Source organism: Sinohyriopsis cumingii, chromosome 18 (genome assembly GCF_028554795.1).
Source record: "Sinohyriopsis cumingii isolate HCF-2022 chromosome 18, ASM2855479v2, whole genome shotgun sequence".
Lineage (NCBI taxonomy): Eukaryota > Metazoa > Mollusca > Bivalvia > Unionida > Unionidae > Sinohyriopsis > Sinohyriopsis cumingii.
In genome coordinates this window covers 89,830,265-89,851,257 of record NC_142978.1, presented here as the reverse complement: position 1 = coordinate 89,851,257, position 20,993 = coordinate 89,830,265, and the positions used below count along the sequence as shown (strand labels likewise).

General features: G+C 37.6%; 1 protein-coding gene across 3 annotated transcripts in view; it reads left to right on the top strand.

Moving 5' to 3' along the window:
- The window catches only part of LOC149777416 (core alpha-(1,3)-fucosyltransferase-like), a 30,642-nt gene extending 9,893 nt beyond the window's left edge, over positions 1-20,749 (top strand). For all 3 annotated transcript variants that reach the window (XM_089942035.1, XM_089942036.1, XM_089942037.1), the window contains exons 2-4: positions 5,364-5,513; positions 9,066-10,722; positions 15,334-20,749. In XM_089942035.1, coding sequence (XP_089798161.1) covers positions 9,622-10,722; positions 15,334-15,390 — 1,158 coding nt within the window. In that variant the 5' untranslated portion in view covers positions 5,364-5,513; positions 9,066-9,621 and the 3' untranslated portion in view covers positions 15,391-20,749. The remainder of the gene's footprint in view (positions 1-5,363; positions 5,514-9,065; positions 10,723-15,333) is intronic.
- The last annotated feature ends 244 nt before the right edge of the window (positions 20,750-20,993 follow it).

Here is a 20,993-nt window from a genome sequence, read left to right as displayed (position 1 = left end):
AGCTTTAACATTTTTCAGTCATATCGCTACGATGTCTGCAGTGTGGCAGTTTATAGTGACGTCTAGCACTGGGGCATCATTCCGCAGACACGTAGCATGATGTCCCACCCAGTCACATTATCCTGACACCAGGCCGACCAGTTCTAACACTAACCTCTTAATGCTGAGCGCCAAGCGAGGCAGCTGTTAGTACCATTTTGTAAGGCTTTGGTATGACTCGGCCGGGGTTCGAACCCACGACCTCCCGCTTCCGAGGTGCACGTTCTAACCACTAGGCCACCGGAGCGGTACCACGCTTGTAACTGCAACACCTGTAGACACAGACCTTCTAATGGATGGAACGTCAGTAGATCAGATGCTACTTTGCTCGCAGACGGTTAGAAATAGGACAGTGTAGACGTTGAGCTGATAAGGTACTATGAAACAGCATGATTGTGTCTATGCTGTTTGAAATTGTTATATTTTACAACGGGCAAATTCGGTACCATCGAGAGTTTTATATATCACATAATAAAATACGGTACTATTAATACGAGAGTCATTATATATCGCATAATAAGATTCGGCACCATTAATACGAGATGGAATAGATGTCGTATCGAGCCGCGGTTTTTGAAGTGATGTAAGGCGTTCGCCTTTACCAATCACTGAGATCTCACTTTTGTCCGAGTAGGTTCAAGTCTCGAGCTCGGACAACGTGTGTATGTGTAGCTTCACGAAGGTAAGTGGTTCCTCGAGTAGTACTGCCGGGTTCTTCTTTCATCAAATAAACTGGCTGCCATGTATAGTGAATGTATCTTGTGCTGACAAAAGGCACTAAACCCATGACGATAAAAACATAGATTATAAAACACGGTACCATTAATACGAGACAGATTATATATAACTCCATAATATACGGTCACATAAATACAAGACCGATTATATATTGCATCGTAAAATACGGTCCCATTAATACGAGACAAATGATAAATTGCATTGAAAAATGTAAATTCAAAACTTTTCTTGTGATCTTAATACTGAGACAGTGATTTTTTTTGTATATCCGCTTTACTGACATTCGTGATTGGTCCGTCTAAGCTCATTGTAAAAAAAACACTCAAAAGGTAATTTTACCATGTTTGGACTGCACTGGAATTTTTGTCTCATAGCATGTTTTTTGTTGTCTTTTTATGGTTGTTGATACTGTAAATCCAGATGAACATTGTAGACAGACAGACAAACAGACAGATAGATAGATAGATAGATAGATAGATAGATAGATAGATAGATAGATCATATGTATAGAATGTACGCTGTATCAATGATATACCAAGAGATGTTTACATTTTTCGTTAAATGGAAACGAGGCTTGAGAGTTTCCTTTTCATGAAAAATTTATAAGACGAGTGGTATATCACTGATACTGCATAATACTGTCCGTATATTTTATTTATATCAAATACAAATACACATATTTGCCCTTTGAACGGAGTTTAAGATTAATTACTGGCAAATGTGTATTGACAAAGTGAACGAATTCCTAACATTCCGAGTGTATCCGCTACAAAATGTACTTCTGTGCCTTTTGTTGCTATTTATAGTCACGATTTCTCAGCCCCAGTTCGTAAGTCGTGTGTAAACTAAGGCATTATTACAAGCCATGGCTTGATGTCTAAACATTGCCGCTGGCTAGAGGTAACAACTTACGCAAGGTTACCGTGGCCAGAGAGAAGACCCGACATCTTGGATCGGCACAAGCGTTAGACGGAGCGACTTCCCACCTATGTGTTACAGCTTAGTCCTTAGATCAGAGGAACCCGCGAGGGAAACTGGACGTGTTCTAAATCCTTACCCACGTGGACAGACAGTGAGAAGGACATTGCCCGCTAAGTTTGGTTGGATCGGGTCAAAACGACACCTATTCGGAATTGTGATAACAATTTAGATCCGAATTATAACTTCTACCTAGCAAGTGCAATTATAGTCACGCCTAGGAAGATTGCTGAGCAATATAGAGATACTCCGAGGAAGCCACTCGTAATTTGGCGGTTAAACTTAGAGAGGAGATTCTCAGGAAAGACAAAGCTTCGTAAAGGAAGCTTTTTGGGGGACAGAACTTCCGGTTCAGTTAAGTCCCGAGTCTCTAAGAGGGGAGACGGAAGTGCAACTAGCAGAGCAGTCGGAGTCGACAAGTCGAGTCGGTGGAAAGAGTCGAGGAGGAGGAGGAAAAGGGTCGAGGAGGAGAAAGTGGAGAAGAAGGAGGAGTATATAGAAGTCGAGGAGGAGAAGGAATTTGGAGAAAGTCGGGAGGAAGAGGAGAAGGAATTGGATGAATAGGAGAGCAGAATACACAGATGAGTAGAATACAAGGACAGGTGGAAAGCTATCTCACACTACTAATCAAATGATGCAATAGGCTATCACAGGGTCGAACGGAAGGAGAGTACTTGGGAAATTTTAATCATTTGACCACTGAATTGTCATTAAATTGTTATTCGTTGAATTTCACTTTTCTGGTATATGCAGTCATTTAACCATCGGCATTGCTGACTGGGGGGCTCGGAGCCTTACATCTATCTTTCACTAATTTAACTTCCAACCGAAATCGAGCCTGGGTGAAACTTCTTTACTAATTTAAAAAATAATATTGGGAGCACTCCACCCCAACCATAATAACACACCTACCACAGTGGCGGCATAACAACCCGTCACATCAAATTTGCAATCACCTTTGCATATTGATAAGTTGATTGTTTTCTTCTTTGAGTTTCTATTTTTATTCGCATTGATTAAACCAATATAAGACACGCTTATGATTTAAACATAAAATATGGCTTTAATGAAGAAAGTAGAGCACTACAAACACATGGTTACGCCATTCACATGAACGCTCAGCTGTTCATGTACCGGCGCATGGACATTCGTGTGGAATAAGCGAAATGACGAACCAAGAAGAAGTAATTAAAATATTTTAATATATTTACAGTTGATCAAAGGCATTATTCTACTTTAATAACAGTACTACGGACTATAACTACTCTCTCTCTCTCTCTCTCTCTCTCTCTCTCTCTCTCTCTCTCTCTCATCCTTTGGTCGGTTTGACTTAACTTTTAGCAACATTCATAAGTCCAGAGACATCGTGGGATGACAGGCGAAAGTTCTCTACGCTCGTCTTTTCATCAATATTCGCCCGTATATTGCCACGTCAGTCCAGAGAGAGAGAGAGAGAGAGAGAGAGAGAGAGAGAGAGAGAGAGAGATGGGGGAGGGATGGCCTTTGGACATCTTCATATTTAATTAATAATAATCGATTTTTAGAAAATTATAATAGGTTTAAGAAACAACAACAACAACAAAGCATTAAATATATCACGGTATGTGCATCACATAACCGAGAAATTCACAGTATAATGTCGACAGTGTTTGCATCTTTGTATCATTGATTATATAAACACTACAGATGAATCCCAAGGAAAGTGCACACATGCCGTTAAGACGAACCATAGTCATGTAGGTTACTTGGTGTAAGTTCAGTTTTAAAGCTTTCATCCAGCCCAAGTTCTTTTTCTCTCCCACTCCAGATTTCTGCGTATTTTGTCCCTTATGCATGAGAGGGGAGGGGAACGGAACGAAGAAAGGATTGCGATGAAATTATGTACCAAAATAAATTAATAGGAAATGGGGATTATTAATACTTTTTATTGTTATTTTCATACGTTGCTAACGATTAATGAGTGGACAGCACACAGTTGCAAGGGCTGCATTGCAAGGATGTTTGTATATGTGTATTATTGCGCCATGGGCGGATCACAATTTGATATAACAATATTATTGGTATATCAAATTGCTTTATACCAACACTTTAAAAGCCTTGTTATTTTTAATGAATGTGGTGTATATATTAATATAAAGAATATATGTATAGTATGTACACTTATCAATGATATATCACGAGATATATACATTTTTCATGGGACCCCGAGTGGCCGAGTGGTCTAAAGCGCTCTCCGTTACGGATCACTGCCATCTCACCTCTGTCTGCGTGGGTTCGAGTCTCGGATTCGGCTAATGTGGGTATGTGAGAAAGCTTGCCAGTAGCTTCTCGTGGGTCGGTGGTTCTTTCCGGGGTTTTCCCGGGTTCTTCCTCCACCATTAATACTGGCCGCCATGTATAGCCTATCGTGTGCTGAAAAATGGCGTTAAACCCTACAACAACAACAACAACAACATTTTTTCATTAAAAGGATATGAGGCTTGCACGAGAAGGCAGAGGGGAACGGAAAAAAGAAAGGATTGCGATGAATTTGTGTACCATGTTAAATTCATGTAGAAAACGGTTACTGTTAATACTTTTATCGTTATTTTCATACGTTATTTTCATACTTTTATCGTTTTTATCGTTATTTTCATACGTTATTAATGATTAATAAGTGGAAATTCATCATTGATCTATAGGACTGCAGTTGAAAGAATGTTTATATATTCGTATTATTGCGCCATTGGCGGATCACAATTTGATATATACCCGGCTATCCACCATTCAGGTAATATGAGTATAACATTATCTGCATTATCTGCAAGGGACTTCAGAGGGAAGAATCCATTTACCTTTTGTTCATGATCTGCCTTGTCTGACAGAGGAAATACGTACAAAAGGAAAGACGCTTGAAAGCTTGTAATGACAAAAAGTTACCAATTGTTAAAATTTAAATTATTTACGTATAGTACCCGTGACTACCAGTGGCGTCACTAGGGGGTACGGGGGTGCGGACCGTACCTGGTGACACCATCAGAGGGGGTGACACCAAAATGACTGTCAGCAAATGTTTTGAATTTTTGTGCGGGATGGAGGTCCATGTGGGTAACACCATGAGTTACCTCACATGACTGTCATTACAACTTTGGATTTTTTATTTTTGTGCAGGAAGGGGAGACATGTGGGTGACATCATGAGTTACCGCACATGACTGTCTATAAAAAAAATTAATTTTCGTGCAGGAAGGAGGTCCATGGTGGTGACAGCATGAGTTACCGCACTGGGTGACACCAATCCTAATGACGCCACTGGTGACTACTACTACTGCCGTTACTACAACCACAGCTGGTACTGTCGCTAATGTTATTATACAATTACTACAACTGCTTCTACCCCATCCCCACCAAACACACCTTTCTTAATGTAACTAAAATGATGTACACAAACATGTGTCGAGTTTTAATACAGACAACAATCGCTCTTTTGCATTCAGGTGTCATAAAAAGGATCGAAAGACAGATGCAGCAAATGAACTCTAAATTTAAGTTTATTTAATTTTTAGACATTACTTAAAACACAAAGTTAAGAATCACATTTAGTAGATAGCTACGTCCCTTCTTTTCCAGATCCTGTTTTCCACTAGTTCCAATTTTTGGTGCTCTACAAATCATGTACATACGGTATTAAATTATCGGGGCATGACGTTGATCAATAGTAAGTGAAGGACACCGAATACAGATGTAACAGATCACCACAACAGTGGGAAGATGTAACAGGTAAGGCGTTTCAGTTATTTTCTCACTTCTTATGAGAGTATTTAGATTTTGAAATCATGTGAATGATTTGTTTTCGATAAATATTAATGGGATTGATCAGTTTAGCGTCCTAATTACTATGGTTAATACACGAAGACAATTAGGAACTGAATTTGCTAAATGCACGTGACTGTATCGCAAGCAACTAGTGCAAACATCCATATACAGGTGTGCGTGTGCGTGTTTTTGAAACAGGTGAGTTTACTCCTTTTCTTTACAGACACGACTTCTCTGTTTCAGGTTTTGAAATAGTACCCGCTGAAAGTAAGTTATTTGTACCAAAATTCCCTCAAAATCACGATAATTTGGCTCCTGTACACAGTGTTAAATATTTTGAGACACAATTATGAACCTTTCTGCGCGCATTGTCTCTATTTCGCCCATCCCCAACTCACACAACACACACTACGCGTATTTTTTTGTTATTTTTTATTTTTTTATTACTTTTGTGTGGTATTTAAACGAACACGAGCGAGTTTGTAGACTGTTTAGCCAGTTATGATAGTGATAAACTAAATTACCATGTTTGGTCACAGCAGTCAGACATATTGATACTTTAAACACTGTTTTTTTCCCCATAGCAGTTGGGCATATATATATATATATATATATATATATATATATATATATATATATATATATATATATATATATAAGGCTCGGTTAACTGCCAAAAGGGTAGACACGCCCCTGTCGCAAGTAGAACAGTCACGAAACAAATGCACGCCAATTTAACAATGTCTGTAGAATTACAACACATACCTAAATCTGTCAATGGACCTAAATCTGTCAATGGATTAATACGACGGCAGATCTGAGACTGCGATGCTTATAATGCCGTGAGCGTCGTACACCAGCTTAGGTGGTACTTTTGAATATACAATAACATATGAATACATTTAGTGACACAACCTTTTACGAAACTTTCTGCTATATTTGTTATGATTTCCCACGAGATTACAAGTGGTTCCCTGATAAAGCGGACATAATGCGAAAGTTCGAGGCTATCGTTATGTAAAATTGTCGGCAGTGGGAAGAAGTTGCTACAATTCCCCCGAGGTGACCTCCCTTGAATATAATCATGTGCCACTATCGTATATTTCGTAATTTGCAATCAATTTGTCATTTTCTGTAATGATAAATGTTATTGTTGTTGTTGATGTTGTAGGGTTTAACGTCATCTTCAGCACAAGATAGGCTATACATGGCGGCTAGTATAAATGGTGGAGGAAGAACCCGGGAAAACCCCGGAAAGAACCACCAACTCACGAGAAGCTACTGGCATGCTTTCTCACATACCCACATTGTCCCAACCCGAGACTCGAACCCACGCAGACAGAGGTTAGATGGCAATGATCCGTAACTGATTTTCCAACAGGTCCGTCATTGATTCAACTTCTACATAAAGTTTGTTGACATACACGACTTTTATTTTTCTGGCAAATTAAACTTATTTTGTGGCTACCCAATTAAATGATGGTTAAGGTAGCTCATATCGGTACCCCCACCTTGTATAACTTTATCTCGAGAAAATACCCGATTGATTTTGAATGTTCAAAAATATTTGCACTTACTTCCATTAAGTATATTTGTTAAATATAGCATAATTGGGTGTACAAAGTAGCTTTAGTTTCGCACAAGTCGACATGAATATCTACCTAAAAGCAATGACTGGTATGATTCGTCATAATCCTTGCCCAAGGGCACAATGATATTAGCTGCTGAACATGCTGAACATAATGGATTGGCCATATCTACTTGACTCGTATACATAACATAATGGATTGGCCATATCTACTTGACTCGTATACATAACATAATGGATTGGCCATATCTACTTGACTCCGATACATAACATAATGGATTGGCCATATCTACTTGACTCGTATACGTAACACAATGGATTGACCATATCTACTTGAATCAGATAAATACCCTAATGGATTGGCCATATCTACTTGACTCGTATACATAACACAATGGATTGACCATATCTACTTGAATCCGATACATATCATAATGGATTGGCCATATCTACTTGATTCGTATGCATAACACAATGGATTGACCATATCTACTTGACTCCGATACATAACATAATGGATTGGCCATATCTACTTGACTCCGATACATAACATAATGGATTGGCCATATCGACTTGACTCAGATACATAACATAATGGATTGGCCATATCTACTTGACTCCGATACATAACATAATGGATTGGCCATACTAAATAGACCGCTCCGGTGGCCTAGTGGTTAGAGCGTCCGCCTCGGATGCGGGAGGTCGTAGGTTCGATCCCCGGCCGAGTCATACCAAAGACTTACAAAAATGATACTAACAACTGACTCGCTTGGCGCTCAGCATTAAGAGGTTAGTGTTAGGACTGGTCGGCCTGGTGTCAGGATAATGTGACACAAATCACACTAAACAGTGTTCTACTACTACTGTGCCATTGAATACTGTAACACGCGAGAGGTCTCGCTACCGTACTAATCAAATCTATCGCGTGAGTCTTGTTTTGACGTTTACCCTATTTCCTATCACTGCAAGATGTCAGTCGTTGTCAAATAAAGGGTTCTACCATAGTCTCTTGAATACTGTACATTGTGACGTATGCTCTAAGTAATTGGCTATGAACTCGGTTTGAGAAATTTCTTCCTAACACAGACTTCCCATACTCAAAGAAATACTTATTCAAATCAAAGAAAGCTGTAAACGCAGACCTAAATTCAAATAGTACATACCCAATGTTCGTTAATATATCAAACAACAACCCAAAAATAATTATACAAAAATTGCCCACTGCTACGACTACTCCCGTTCAAATTGTATTTGCATCCTCTTTTAAGGTTGTTGTACCATGATATGTCCTCCTTAATCTTCCGCCTGTTATGTGCGTAAGAGATCGATTTATGAGCACAGTTCTTCCTTCAAGATCTCTTCGAAAAGCAGTCCGGCATGATTGTCCGTAAAATGAGCGCCTACATGCTAGCAAATACCGAGAGCTTTTGTTTAAGATGGCTTCCCTTAAGATTCTACAGCCTAGATACAGAAAATACACATTCTTGCATCGAGTGGAATTTGCAAAGAAACTCAGATGTTTTGTTTTTTTTTAATAGAAGAAAGGGATGAAGCAATGCTTACTTAACATATTCGATTTGGGGTGGGGGAACTTTAGTATCGTTTTGGGCATTGATCAGTCAACATTAAATCGTGAATAGCGAACTTTTTGACAAGTTGAGAAAAGGGGCATAAACATGTTGGAAAACTAATGGCTAGGTGCATGGAATTCAAATATCTCACAAAGGAGAGTCTGCATCACCTTTATTTTATTATTTTTTTGTTTTGTATGCTCAGTGCGAGCCTTCTTTTTTATTATTCTAGATTTGGCGACTTTAAGTTCTAATCCATTTTGCTACGAGAGATCATAATAACACATTTAACTCATTCAGAATTTTGCCATCATCATTTATTTAAATCAACTTTATCCGACTTTCTTCATATAGGAGATTCCACCCGCTGAAACAAGATTTGTTGATGGCTCTTGTGGATGAATGTATACCTGGTCTTTAATTGCATCTCTACACAGGATCAATAATTAATTAAAAGGAACTCGCTTTGCCCAGCAGTCCATTAAATAAGGAGATGTAGTGCACGGAGAAGAAAACCGCGTAGCCGAAGAGACGGATTTAAGGGAAAGTAGATATAACTCGGGGCATCTTAATCATATTCAGGGCGCAAGACCGATAGAGACAATATCAAGTGAATGGTCTATTGTGTATATTTACGGATTATATTAACAGTTTTAATGCTTGTTTTCAATACTTGACAGCACGTGGTTTAAAATCCAGGTTGGCTTTAAAAGAAGTTCGAAACCTATTGATTAATTTTAAGCTGTTCACTTTGTTTATGAATGTTATGAAAGTCATAAATCGTATTGTTGAAGCGCATATGAAGATAAGCCGTGTATACAGTGTACTTGAGATTTTATGGTAATGAAATGTCCAGTAAGTGAGAGTTTTCTACCTTATCTGCAACTCGGATAAACGCACCCTGTTCAAAATGAAGCCCTGTCGCCGTTTCTCTTTTAGAGGAAGGATTTTGATCCTGTGTTTCATTGTTTGTCTTTTGTTTTATATACAAATGTTTTCAAACACAAGTTTCGAACAGAATTCGAGTAATATAGAATACTTCGCAGATAAAACATGGAAGAATAAATCAAGGAAACTAATTCTGCTTTGGACGAAATTCTGGTCTCTGGAGTATTGGACCGAGGTAGATAAATTCGGAATACCTCCATGCGCCAGGCGGTGTGACATTACTGTAAATAAATCAAGAATAGAAGAAGCAGATGCCGTGTTGTTTCACTGGGGAAACTTATGGTGGTTTACAGATTTACCAAATTACAGGCGTTCAGATCAAGTATGGGTTTTCTACAATGCAGAACCGCTTCACAAACAATCGAACTTAGCGCCATGGAGAAATGTATTTAATTGGTCAATGTCGTACAGGATGGATTCAACAGTATTTTCGCCATTCGGAATTTACTTTGAGATGAGTGATAAGGAGCAAGCAGAAGCTAGAGAGAAATTCTCAAAGAGAAATTTTGCGATAGAAAAAAAGTACAATATTTCAATGACGTATAGCAACTGTTACGATGATGCCAGACGATATAGAATTGCAGACGACATTAACAAGTACATTAAAATTGACATTTTTGGACGGTGTGGCGGGAAGGACGATTGCAAATTTAATACTCCAGAGTGTAATTCAAAGCTAAGCAGTTATAAATTCCATCTAGCTTTGGATAATAGTTTCTGTAAGGATTACTTTTCTGAAAAATTTTGGGAATGTCTTGAAAAGGACGTAATTCCTATCGTTGCTTGGAAACAGTCGCCTGGAAAATTAGTGCCACCGAAGTCGTACATAAACATATTCGATTTTCCTGATATTAAGTCATTTGCAAAGTTCATAGAATCTTTGATGAGAAATGACGCCGAGTATAACAGCTATTTTGAGTGGAAACAGAAGTATACTTTTACCAATACGTACAACAGGCATTGGTGTCCACTTTGTGATGCTTTGTTCAATAGCACCATTCCTCAACAAGTTGTCAAGGATCCGTATCGATGGCTGGCTGACGACTTCTGTGAACCCGTCAGTGTAGGTTATCTATCTATTTATCTATCTGTCTGTCCGTCTGTTTGTCTATCTATCTATCTATCTATCTATCTATCTATCTATCTATCTATCTATCTATCTATCTGTCTGTCTGTCTGTGTATCAGCATAGAGAGGTATTAGAGAGCGGTCGTTTCCTTTGCAAACTGTTATAACGCGCTTTGTTTATTCCTAGGATGATATGGCTTTCTTTGCATGTCACTAATGTTGCTAGTCATGCATGGCGCTGACCAGTAAAATTGAAGATTGTTTCATCGCTGAATACAGAGTTTAACAAAAACAACAACAACAACAACAACAACACCACCAACAACAACAATAATAATAATAATAATAATAATAATAATAATAATAATAATAATAATGTCAATGGTAGTGGTACTAGACTTCATGTTCGATGGACTGTTGAACCGAAGACTCATCTCACACAGGGTTGATATAAACGATATTGAATGGCCGAAGTACTTCATACGAATATATGTGGTAGCTTTATCTGATCTGAAAGCAGCGATTAAATATGGACAGTTTCTCTTTTATCGTTTTAGTGTCATAAATCTGCAAATATATACACCGCTGTCGGGCTTTTCTGCGCATGTAAGGTTTCCGTCACCAATATTTACTCAAAACGCATATGTAATTCGACCGAATGACGAAAATAAAATACTGCAGTACTTACCATTTGTAAAGAGGCAGTTGTCACCAGAATAGTTTGTTCAAAATAGCATTAATTTTGGATATACGCGATACCACCCCCACCCCCCCCCCCCCGTTTTCCTGACTCGCGATATGTCGGCCTATTCTGCGCATAGCTTTGAAAAGATGTAATGTTTATTAATCGGGCTGTGGAAATGAAATACATTACTTTGGACTCTTTCTGTCAGCATTTCATTAGGTCAGGTTTATAGCTGGTTTTACAACGTAATAATGCCGATGAATGGCAAGATATATTAAGCAAACTAAACCGATATTGTACATAAAATAGTAGAAGTTCAGCATTTTATTAAAATATGATATTATGTTGCAGAGAAACAACAATAAATAGGATGTAATGTGTCTACAACGTTTCGTTTATGGTAAAAACATTTTGCTAAAAAAATGAGAAACACTACGCCGGAGGATTTCTTGAGAAACCCGTTCGAGCAGCAAGTTGACAAGCTGGATAGCAGACGATAAAGTAGGTGTGGGACAACTTCTTGTAAAATTAGAAACTTGGATTAAGATGTAGTATTGTTCATATGCGAACATTTCCATCTTTTAAATAATCTATTCATTTTTGTGATTCTAAAATATAAATATTAAATAGGTTTTTCTGAGTGACAAGTTCAACGAGGTCATGGAGTGGGTCTTCGTGTTGACACGTAATTTTCATATGCATTTAGAGCAGGAGTGTGGGCTATTTTTGTACACTTTATGAATATTACTTTCCTTAGTTAAAGGACGATCTTTCTTTCTTGATACAAATTGGAGTTTCGACCAAAAATAACACTTGATCCATTGTCCACAGAAATGACGTATCGTTGCGCATACTTATTTCGATTTTGACTGGGACATAAATATTATATTTTTCGCTTGTGTATACAATGCTTTAGATGGCGAATCTTTCATTTAATAATGTTTTCTTATTTGTTTATTTTGTGATGGGGATATGTCAAGGGTATACAGATTCTCAATGCGCATGTGCATTGTAATACCGAGCTTTTATTTTTTATTTAATCCTTTAAAGCATGGGTATATTTGTCAGGGCGCGTTTTGGCGCTCTCAGCCTCAGATGAAAGGCGCCGGTTATAACCTAGAACTAGAAAAAGTCCACCAGTATATACCTACTTCATCTGAGACTTCCAGAGGATAAGCCTGTTATACCTCATCAATCTCGACCAAAGTGGTCACAACATTCATCCATTAACCAGTTTGGAGAATTGTCCACCTTGCATAACATGTGACGGACAGTTTATCTCGTGTTTATGTAGTGATATGCGAATCCACTTTATCTTTCTATCATTACCTGTCAACGGTATTGAAGACATGCCACGAATAACTCGCGCGCCAGGCAGGTTATAGTCATTGATTTTCAAGATTTTATACGTATCACGTTTCCAACCAATCAGTTTATTCTGCTAGCAGATGTTGCGATGCTATACTTAGTCAAGTTGCCATGACAATGGTGTGACTAGGATAAATATGAAATGAATGTGGGCTTATCCAAATGACGTCATTAAAGCATACAATAACAGGTTCCCATAAGCATTCTGGTCGCGAGTCCGGCGCGCTAACCGTTGAATCCCCGTTTTGTTTTAGGCTGCTTTGGTGTTGTGGGTTTCTCGCCATTGTTCAGCACATTACAGGCTATACATGGCAGCTAGTTTATTTGGTGGAAGAACCATCGACCCACGCGAAGCTACTGGCTAGTTTTTCTCACATATCCAGTCTACGTTAACTGAGCCGAGACTATAACCCACGAGGACAAAGGTGAAAAGTCAGTGATCTGTAAAGGCGAGCGCATTAGAGCACTCGGCAACCTGGGGCTCCGTTTTAGGGTGGAAGAATACACCTGAGCCTCTCGTGGATCTCTAACATCCATATATATAGTACTTAAATTGCCGTATTAACGTGTACGTAAAACAATCCATCTGTCATTATCAGACATCGAAATCTAATACGTCAAAAGATCAGATTCTGTGGTTTTCGATTGCTAGGAATCTTAAGTGGAACAAATAAATACAGATCCTTATTTGTGGACACGTTATGCAGTGGCAGATCTGGGCCTAGAATACAGTCAGGTACGCTTGTACACAAGCATATACGGTAACCAAGGCTGTTGTTTGACCTGTCTGAATATGGTCCGGTAGAACTACCCGAGCTTGTAGTCGGTGTGTGTGTGTGTGTGTGTGTGTGTGTGTGTGTGTCTGATATGAGTTTGTTTGGTTTTCATGTTTTTAAAGCATTTTTTCAGCGCATGATAGGCTATACATGGCGGTCATTATATTTGATGGAGGAAGAACCTGGTGGTATCTGCTTATTTAAATCATTGGCATTGTTTGAAAATCGCTTATCCGGTCGTCAAAAACTGATCGATTTGCATTCCTTAATCTCGCTTGATTCTCTACACAATTGGCACGTCTCTTTTTGAAGATAATTTACACCGGTATATTTATTAGTCATCCCATTGACCTTGGGGTCAAGCATATACATGTATCTCCATATAATTCCGTCGAAGTTTCTATTCATCCCCGGGATATCAAATTATGCTATAAGATAATATGACCGGTATATGTTGAATTTGTTCAAAGCAGTATCATACAGTCATTCAAACAACACTTGAGGAAAACGTTAGGATAAAAGTAGTGCTATCTTTTCCCTTTTGTAAAGGGGAAAAAGGTTGGGGGAGATGGGAACAGTGTATTGAGAAACATAGTATCAAATGTATGTCAGTTACTTAAAGGAAATAAGCCTTTAGGGGCCATCCATTTAGTACGTACGCAACAATCTGGTAAAGCTCGACCCTTCCCACCCCTCCCTGTACACATGCGTACTTTATTACACACCCTACCTGCGTACGTACGCTTGACGCCCCCCCCCCCATATTCTATAGAATGGCCTATATTTAATCCAAAGAAACGATCAATGATTAATAATATTAACATGTTTAATAAAACAGATAGTCCACCGAAGTTGAATGTCTGGCTGTATCAACGAAATAAGCTAGGTACGTAACTTTAAAAGTCTGTCTAGTGTCTAGTGTCCGCTAAAATTCAAACGCCAACTGAACCCGGTCGAACAGGTTACGTAGTAGACAAATTATTATCCAGGTTTCACCTCACCCCCGTTTCCTGTGCGTACGTGCATTATCAGTAGACCCCCCCCCCCCCAATACGCAAGCGTACGCATTTGGGTTAACCCCTTCCCCCTCCATGCATACATACTAAATGGACGGCCCCTTACTTAACGCACTCTTAAGAATGTGAACAAAAGCAAACTTTTACTTACTGTCTCCTCAGTCTAGGTTTCTTCAATTGCACCATATATATGGGGGCTTCTGTGTCATATATTTATACTTTTAGCTTATTATTGTTATTATTATTATTATTATTATTATTGTTGTTGTTGCTGCTGCTGCTATCATTATTATTTAGAAGTATGTTCCAGATTACAGCCGCGTGAGAGGTAAAATAGAAGCCTTTCAACTTCTCAACATTATAGTTAGGCAAACGGCAATTTTTAAAAAAGTATTCTATTTACAATTGAAGAACAGTAGAAATGGTAGAGCCATGTGGAAAATCAGGAGTATGAAAAAGAGGGATGGGGGATAGAAAATGAGGAAAATAGGGGAAGGCTTGAAAGACTTTATACATCATAACGATGTTTACAGGCGGGGCATGAGGCAAGTATTCTGGGGACTCGTGTTTAGTATTCCAGTAAGTAAAATACAGCCTAAAAATAGATGCAAAACAAACGCAGCAATTTATTCTCAGTTGTTCAATGAAACTGTTTTGATTTGTACGAAAAGTTGTCCTCGAGTTTCGGCACTTTATCCCTAAAAAGCAATTTTATTTGAAATCAGTCATTTTAATTTACGAAATTCATCTGCTTCTTTCAGATCCGGCAGTGGATTGGCATCATCTTAGACAGATGGCTGTTTGATCTTGGATTCTGATTTTCTAATCACCATCACAGATTCCTAAGGCTACGCCGGTAAATAGTACCATCCCAGTGCAGGTTTACAGTAGTGCCTTATCAGTGATGAGCAAACAGCATTATCGTGTTTACCTTGAGACTCCGCCTACAATATAAACATCTTAGAGGTGTAAATCCATTGATCACTGTCCAAGTAATTTGGCGTCGTACGTCCTAATCAGTCTTTGAAGATTGCATTGCACATTAAAAATGTAATCATTGGAATTAGGAAGGGCCATACTCGGCACAAAGAATGACCCTATGTACCATTAATAAGTCTTTTCTGTCTTTTTCATTTTACCTCTGAAATTCAAACGTATTTAAACGAGATGATGTTCAAATAGATTTTCACCAATTTTTCAAAATTAGTCCTTGTACAGTACATATTTTCCGAATGTTTGTGTTTTGTGATTTTAACGCCATTTTTATACACATGATAGGGCTATACATGATGGCCAGTATATTCGGTGGAAGAAGAATCCTGAAATAACCACCGACCCACGGGAAGCTGCTGGAAAGCTTTCTTATATACATATTTTGGCCGAGCTGAGGCTCGAACCTACGCGGACAGGTGAGATAGGAGTGATCAGTAAATGCGATCGCCTTAGACAACTCGGATACCCGGGGCCCCTATTTTTAGAGTGATCGTGGGTGCTTTGAGAATTTTGAATAAATGAACATTCGATTCGAATGTCACAAAGGCACATAACATTCGTGTGATAAATCTAAATGATCGAAACAGTTCATCTGTATAAGGCGACATTCTTAATATATACGTCAAGCAAATACTGTGTGCGCTCATTGCTCAAGCAATTAGTCCCCCTTCAATCATTTCGCGGTGGATTTGACTATTCATTACTGATGTGATACTTATTAAAATATACAAAAAGAAAAATTGCCAATTAAAGCGAAAGAGCAAATAATAAAAAAATAAAAATAAAATAAAAATAAACGCAAAGGGCAGTGACACAGAAAACTTGCCATTTGAAAGAACAAAAGAAAACTTGCCAAGGACAAGAACACTAAAAGCTCACAAGAGTAGCTATTCTGGAAGTGTGTCAGATGTAATTAGTTTTGTTGAGCGTAAAGACTTTGGAAGTACTTTACTGTGAATAGTTAAATAAGTGTTCAATCAAACCCTCTCTCCCTGTTTGTATCTGCGACTCGTCTTGGTTGCTAAGGATTATTTTTGATAATAATGTACTGACTAGGAGAATAAATGCAAAACCAAATTCATTCTCATTATTTTGTGCCTTACTTGATGTGACGTGCATTTAATTCACAATGTTCATAGGACATGTTTAGAGCTGTATTTTGTAAAGTTATCCAGTGTCAAATTTCCAGTGTTATTATACCATCCAAAACTGCATAAATTATAACCCAGTCATCACTATCGAACAAAGCATTAATATTGCTCCGATCTCTAGTTTTAAATGCATACGTCTATCTTAATCACGATGTATGGTTTTAAATGCATACGTCTGTCTTAATGACGATGTACGGTTTTAAATTCATGCGTCTGTCTTAATGACGATGTACGGTTTTAAATTCATACGTCTGTCTTAATGACAATGTACGGTTTTAAATTCATACGTCTGTCTTGATGAAGATGTACGGTTTTAAATTCATGCGTCTGTCTTAATGACGATGTACGTTTTTAAATTCATACGTCTGTCTTAATGACGATGTACGGTTTTAAATTTATGCGTCTGTCTTAATGACGATGTACGGTTTTAAATTCATACGTCTCTCTTAATGACGATGTACGGTTTTAAATTCATGTGTCTGTCTTCATGTTGTATAGTTTTCAATTCATACGTTGTTCTTAATGATGATGCAGTGTCAGTCTGGTTCGCCTTTGAGAATACAATAACAAAAGACGAATTCCAAAACGTTCAGGTATGTAGCAGACAAGAAAGAAAGAAAAGGACGACGACGCAAACGTATAATCATTCCATCTAGATACGCACACAAACATCACAAGCAGATTTTGTTAGTCTACCTTAAATGCGTTTGGTTTTTGTGTAATTTGCAAACGAGCTTTTCGGGACGGACGTGGAGGAATAGGACAAAATCAAGATCTTCTCAACTCACAGCCCCACCCCGTAAACAATGAGTGCATTTAAGGAACACGTGTCTAATATAGATATTAGTTCTTCCTGGGGTTAGTAGCTTTCCGTGGGTCGATGGTTCTTCCCGGGTTCTTCCTCCACCAGATATCCTAGCAGTCATGTATAGCCACCAGATATCCTAGCAGTCATGTATAGCTCTGTCGTGTGCTGAAAAATGGCGTTAATACCGTAACGTACAAAACAAAAGCATCTGTTTATGTAATAAATTTCTGTAAATGTAATCACAGCAAAAATGGAAAGGAATAATACATGTATTGGAGTACGTGTTATAATAATGTCTTCCGTGCAATACATTGCGTCTGCCCTATCTGAACAACATTTTTACTCAGACGTGTTTAAACTCCAGGTTTATTCTTCGCTTTCTTTATGATTTAATTCTAATTACAGAACCAGTGAAAGATTGTGAGATTGTACCGCAGATTACATATCCCCCCCCCATTAAATACAATGTGAAGGATATGTGATGTAGAAACATTGGTGCTATTTTCAACCTACCATATTCAACTGACACTTATTTGTGTCTCCGATATGTATGTATATGACTTTCTAACAGTGTATAGTGGAACTACTTGTTCCGCGTCAACGAGCAGGGTATTAATTTCAGATCGTATTTCAACTATTTTGAGACCTGTTCTCTAAATCCATATAAGAATGGACACAGTGTGGAAAGGTGATACACAAACGCAGAGTTCATCACCGAGTTATTGTCGATGTATGTCGGGTATGCGTTTTTCTCTTTTTTTTTCGTACAGCAATTTCTATTGGCTAAGGTGTCAATCACAATCCGGTGCGAAATCGAACAAGTTATACACTGATGTTGCATTCATTTTCTTAAACGTTCACTTAGCTTGCATTTCGCCTTTATGCGATATCAAGCGTTAGGTTGTATTTCACCTGTATTCCATATCATTGATATTTTATGTACATACAGGCGAATATCTTATTAGCTTCAAGGCATTAATCAGTCAAAGGAGACATTTTATTTTAAACTCCTGTTCCAGTCGTCTGATTGTTTTGCTTTTTTCCCCTTTTCTCCAGCGCATGCATAGTGATACATTTATCATTTTATTCGTGTCGGCGACATTGAACTCTACTTTGCTAGAAGCTTTAAACGGATATATTAAAACCCCATTATTTGGCCCGTTTTTTTTATAGCAGTGTCAATAGAGAATTAACCATTCAAAAAGTAGCCTCAGTCATGGTCGGGTGGGGTGGGGTGGGTTTATCTACAAAGGGGCAGTTGTATAATATTTAAAGTAACTCTTATTGAATGAAGGACATATTGATCTGTGAAACTTTTTAAACTTGTCTAAAGAGAGACAGTTAACTGATATTTAGTTCAGTCGCACAATCCTACCCGTATCGCATCAGTGTTACATCCGTATCGCATCTTTCTTACATTTGTCGAAGATTTTGACAATTTTATAGAATCGCTTAGACAAAAATCAGGATGAGATATATAGTGGCAAATTTAGTGGCATTCGGTGCGCTACATTGTTTTTATAAAATATTGCTTATTGCAAAATTAGAGACAAAAACTTTGCATCGAATACAAGATTATTTTCAAGATAGTGACGTCCGATTTGAAGTAGTTTTGGGCCCCCAGCTTTGCTCTGTTAATCTTTAGCGAATATATAGCGCACTAAATACAGTAAAGCAAGTTCTCCCTGTATCGAACTATTTGGGTATTACTGCGCAGAATTTAGCATTTGGCTATAGAAAGCCGGAAGACGGCACGGGTAGCTAACCTACAAAAAGACATTTCAAATAAAATATTCACGCTGGATTTGAATGGCGAATGTCTGGAAGCGAAATTGGATGATCAGGCTAGCAACGTAAATAACATTTTGTTTCCTATATATATATATTTGGTAAGTTCCTGACATCTCTTGCAATGATACCGTTTTGAGCACATGATTTACGTGCATTTAACTCCGTCATGGAAACCGACATAACTTTTGTCTTGAAAATATACATTAAGATTTGTTTTGGAAATAAACATTAAGCTTTGTGTTAGAAATATATAAAAAATTGTCATGGAAATAGATATTAAACTTTGTCTTAGAAATAGACATTCAGCTTTGTCTTGGAAATAGACATTAAGTTTTGCCTTGGAAATGGAAAGCTTAGTCATCAAAGTAGTTTATACTTGGAAATTGAAATAAAAATTCGCGAGTCAAATAATAAACATTGATTTTCAAGACAGAAGAAACTCTGTCTACAAACACACTGAAGTAGGAGCTATATATTTTGAGTGCGAGCGACTCATCAGAGTTGGAGTAAGAAACTACCGCCACCCTTCCGCAAATTTGTCAGTCCTGCCACTGCAGCTCCGATTTCTTCAAGCAGTCGGAACGATTGCTGATATTAGCCGAGTCACAACAGACAGGCCAAATGCTTCTGACGTAGGGTGGTTTTTGAATCACAAAACCGCATACTCTTTGATACAAAGTGCATTAGAATGAATTTTTTTCTTCATTAACAGAGTAATAAAATTTTGAGAAAAAAATTTGCATTAGCTCTGCGATTAAATACTAATTGATAGTATTGCTTGTACGTACTATACATGTAACTGGTGCAGTTTTTGCCCATTTATGGAAATTGTGTAAAATGTTATAATGCGAAAATCCTATTTTTTTTTTTACATTCCAATTAATATTATTAAAATAAGTATCATTGTGTGTGTATCTGATTACATGCTGTTTTGTAACTTGCTTTAAAATCGATTTTGTTTTCAATTTAGATTTTACTGGATGTATTTTATACATGATGTTATAACTGTTGCTACATTTTCAGTCTTATTTTTTTATTGTCACTGGCATCAATATGTATTTTTAGTTGACTTTCCTCATCCTTCTTATTTGGGAAAACCGAACGCCTTTAATATAATTTCATTTTCACTCTGGTGCTTCTAATCCATTTTTTGTTCCACTGTTTTTCAGAATCATGTAAATGTATACCATTTAGAAAAAGAAATATTGAAAGTTTTAAAATTTTCACCAGTGCAGCTTTACACTCACATATTAATATGAAGTATATATGAATATAGCGTATATTTCGTAATATCCACAATGTTCATTCCACTGCATCAGATCTTTGTTAATTTATCATTACGCGATATCATTATAATTTTATATGGTTTTTTTGTGGCAATGCAATATTATTTTTTCAATGCTTTTCAGTGTAAATAAAGTACCTTTCCTAATAGTTCTCGTACTGTGTTACCTAACATTGTTGACTGCCCTTTCATTCTTCCATATTATCTCGATAATATAGGAACATGATCGTTTATTCTTTCTAACTTTTCTTAGTTCTCTTTGTATTATTTGAATACCGCCAATTTTAATATTTATTTGTAAAATATGCTATCCGTCCTAAACGTTTTGTGTAGGAAGGTATTCTTTATATGGAAAAATATTCCCACGTTCTTTTTATGGGAAAATATTCTAGT